Raw genomic sequence first — 3222 nt, 5'->3', positions numbered from 1 at the left:
TGGTTCTTATTGTGATGGAAAAAAGTAGTTAAGTTTTCTGATGGCCTCATTGACATTCGTTGAGAGCAGCTTGTTGTTATCATCCCAGATAAGAGATCAATGGCTCTTTTCATCATATGAGAGAAATTCACTTTAAATCCCATTATTTACTAGTGGACATCTGATGTTACTAAATAAATATTCAGAATAATGGTAGATATAGACAATTACTGAAAAAATATGGTGTTAACTGAAATTTAACATCAAAGAACATACTACAAATCAGGCTTTGTGATAGGAAAAGTGAAAGTGCTTCATTTGTTGGTAAGTACTTTTAATTACTAATGATGAAAACTGCCCAGATGTGTTAGAATGTTAATCAAATAAGCCAAAAATCTGAAATGTCATGACAGAATTCTCTAACTTTTTGTAGTTGGTGGAGGTATTTCTCTTTTTTGTCCCCTTTAGTTTCTTCTTAGGAGATGATGATAAAATATTTTCACATTCAGAGTTGGTTATTTTTTTCTTAACAACTTATTTAAGTGCCAGAAACTTTGCATAATAAGTTCTCTTGCTGGTTGTTCAGATTAAAGGTTTCTTTTCAATCCACAGATCAGCTAAATTCTTACTATATGATGCATAATTACTGTTTTCCAGAGCATTTTTTCCAGTGGTCCTTCAAACTTAAGCAGTATTTTCAACCCAACACATTATATTGGGAAACACAGGTTTATAATCTATTGTTTTAACATCATTTAAATTTATTATCATTGCAATCAGTTATTTTCAATTTAAGTACTAAAAACTCATGTTATTTGCTAATGAAGAAAACAGTATAAAAAGAAACTAACTGGACATAAAGATGTTGCAACATGTCTTCACTATTCATCTCCATTTTAAAACATGAGAAGTGTTCTTTTATCTTTAGCCAAAGATGCAGGCATCTTTAACATACTGGTCGCAGCACATTTTGTCTTAAGTGTCAGTAAGATTAGAAAGATCATTGAAAGTATTTGTTCCACAACATTTGAAAGTTTTTACTAGTCCCAACATTTGAAGATCACTTAAAATGAGTTTAGAGATGATACCTTATCTACTATGATAATTTAAGCTGCATTTGGCGAAAAATAGTAGGCAACTACACAAAAATGATCTTAACTTTTACAGAATTTGGAAAATTACTTTTCACGTGTACTTAAGTAATGCTTCTGGTATGCATACTTCTTACATCATATCATTTGGTACTGGAAACTGCACTGTAGGACATGGCTGGAAGTAAACAAGTGGCGGCCCAGATGCTACATAATAACTTGGGTACCCTCCCTCAAAAACTAGGTATGGAGCAGGTTGGTAAAAGCAAGTTACATTGTCTGTACTGGGTAGTATATTCTGTTCTCCAAGTACTTTCAAAGCCAAAAGGGTGATCATATTAAGAGTCTGCCTTCTTTCATAACCCATGAGGCAGACAGTACTTTGGTTCACAACACCATGCAAGGTCATAAGGTACTCATACTTGCTTTTATCTTCACCTATGAAATGGTTGTGGAGGTATGATTCAATTTTCTTTTGCTGTTCTGCTACATCAGGAAAATCAATGAAAAATCTAGAACACATATAACGTTCCAGAGTCTTAATTTCTGTTTGACAAGCTGGTTTGAAGTCACGGACCAATAAATTACTGTATTTCAAAAGGCCACCACCTCTGATCTCTTCAGGTTTTCTGGTAGATATAAGCTTGTATTTCAAGTGTATCATTGCTTCCTGGAAGTCTCCATACATACTTTCAGCCACCACAACAGGACAGGATTCTTTGGTCAGCTTAGCATTTGGGACACTATAGAAATCTAACATGGAATCCAAAAAAATTTGAAAAGAATCTACACTAAATTCAAATTGTCGTCTCAGTGAATTTACAAATTTTAGTTCTACATTCTTCCCAGTATTATTTGAAAGAGAGATGAGACTCCAACGATCATGGTTATCGCAGATTTTGACCATTTTCTGCACATATGCATCTTTCATTGTCTTTATGGTAATCTTTTCTTTTTTAACACCTTTTGGTAAAAAGTCAAGTAGACAGCCTAAAACTGCATCCTTAACAACCTGAAATTCTTGATCACTTGGCAAATCAACACCAAAAATAATATCCAGATCTTTATAGCTGATTCCATTATGGCTTGCGAGTATGTAACTTGCTGTAGAGCCATTCAATCTGGTATCTTTAACAATAATACCCTGCTTTATTAGTTCATCTTTCACAACATGAACAATATCTTTCGGTTTTACCTCCAGCGTGGGGAAATTGCCCCTTCCATGGATTGGGATTACTTCATCTAACACGCGATCCAGTGTTATGATGTGATCCCAAGTGAGATTGCTGAATCTGATCTCTGACATTGTGAAGTCAATAGATTAACTACGGGGCAAGAAGAATATTAGGAAATGTCAGCATCTTAAAACTAAGGTTATACCTAAAGCAAATGAAAAAATTCAAAACAGATTTATCCTCTATAAGAAACAAAGTGAATACTAGGATGTTATTAATAGATATAATCATTCTTAAATATGGAAAAATAAAAGTCACAAAGATATCAAATCATTGGATCATTAGTAAGTTCAAACAGGTTTCTCAGAGATTAACTACAATTATATAGTTCATAAGATAAAAATGGTCTTCTTTTCTAATCTTTCCTCATATAAACATGATAATGATGGTGTGTGGTCATATAAATACCACTTATAGGATAATCATAGTACAACACTGAGGCAAACTGTTAATAACTTAAATTGAGATGAGATAGCATGAACAAAGTGCAACTACTATACAATAAAGTAACTTTAATTCTATAATTATAAAATCATTTACAAAGTCCATATTGAGTTTAAAGAAGCATAGGATTCCTGAGTCTTAAAAACATCTAGGGTGTCTGATAGCTAGTATCTGATATAATATGCTCAGAAAATTTCACAAACAAGGAGCATCAAAAATTTAACTTTTTATAAAAACATGATGAGTGCAACTATATATAATTTTGTAACTAGGTCATCTAAAGTCATTATACGAATCTTCCAATACACTATTAAGCTGCTCAAACAAATGAATCTAGGAAAGTAAATGAAGTCCATCATGGATATGGTCTTTGAGCTATGTATTATTTCCTGAATTTCAGGAATAAGAAAACTATATCATGCTTAAAGCAGATTTATGTAGATATCACTCATATCTTGCATATTTACGAAGCT

At 32.7% G+C, this 3222-nt stretch overlaps 1 protein-coding gene across 1 annotated transcript; it reads right to left on the bottom strand.

Moving 5' to 3' along the window:
* Window positions 1–1203: 1203 nt before the first annotated feature.
* Tent5d (terminal nucleotidyltransferase 5D) lies at window positions 1204–2376 on the bottom strand. Its single transcript, XM_038317435.1, has one exon. It carries the CDS (start codon window positions 2374–2376, stop codon window positions 1204–1206), a length of 1173 nt encoding a protein of 390 aa, XP_038173363.1.
* Window positions 2377–3222: the final 846 nt, after the last annotated feature.

The sequence above is a fragment of the Arvicola amphibius genome, chromosome X (assembly GCF_903992535.2).
Source record: "Arvicola amphibius chromosome X, mArvAmp1.2, whole genome shotgun sequence".
NCBI lineage: Eukaryota > Metazoa > Chordata > Mammalia > Rodentia > Cricetidae > Arvicola > Arvicola amphibius.
Note: the sequence above shows the minus strand (reverse complement) of the source record. Positions and strands in the feature narration are given on the sequence as shown.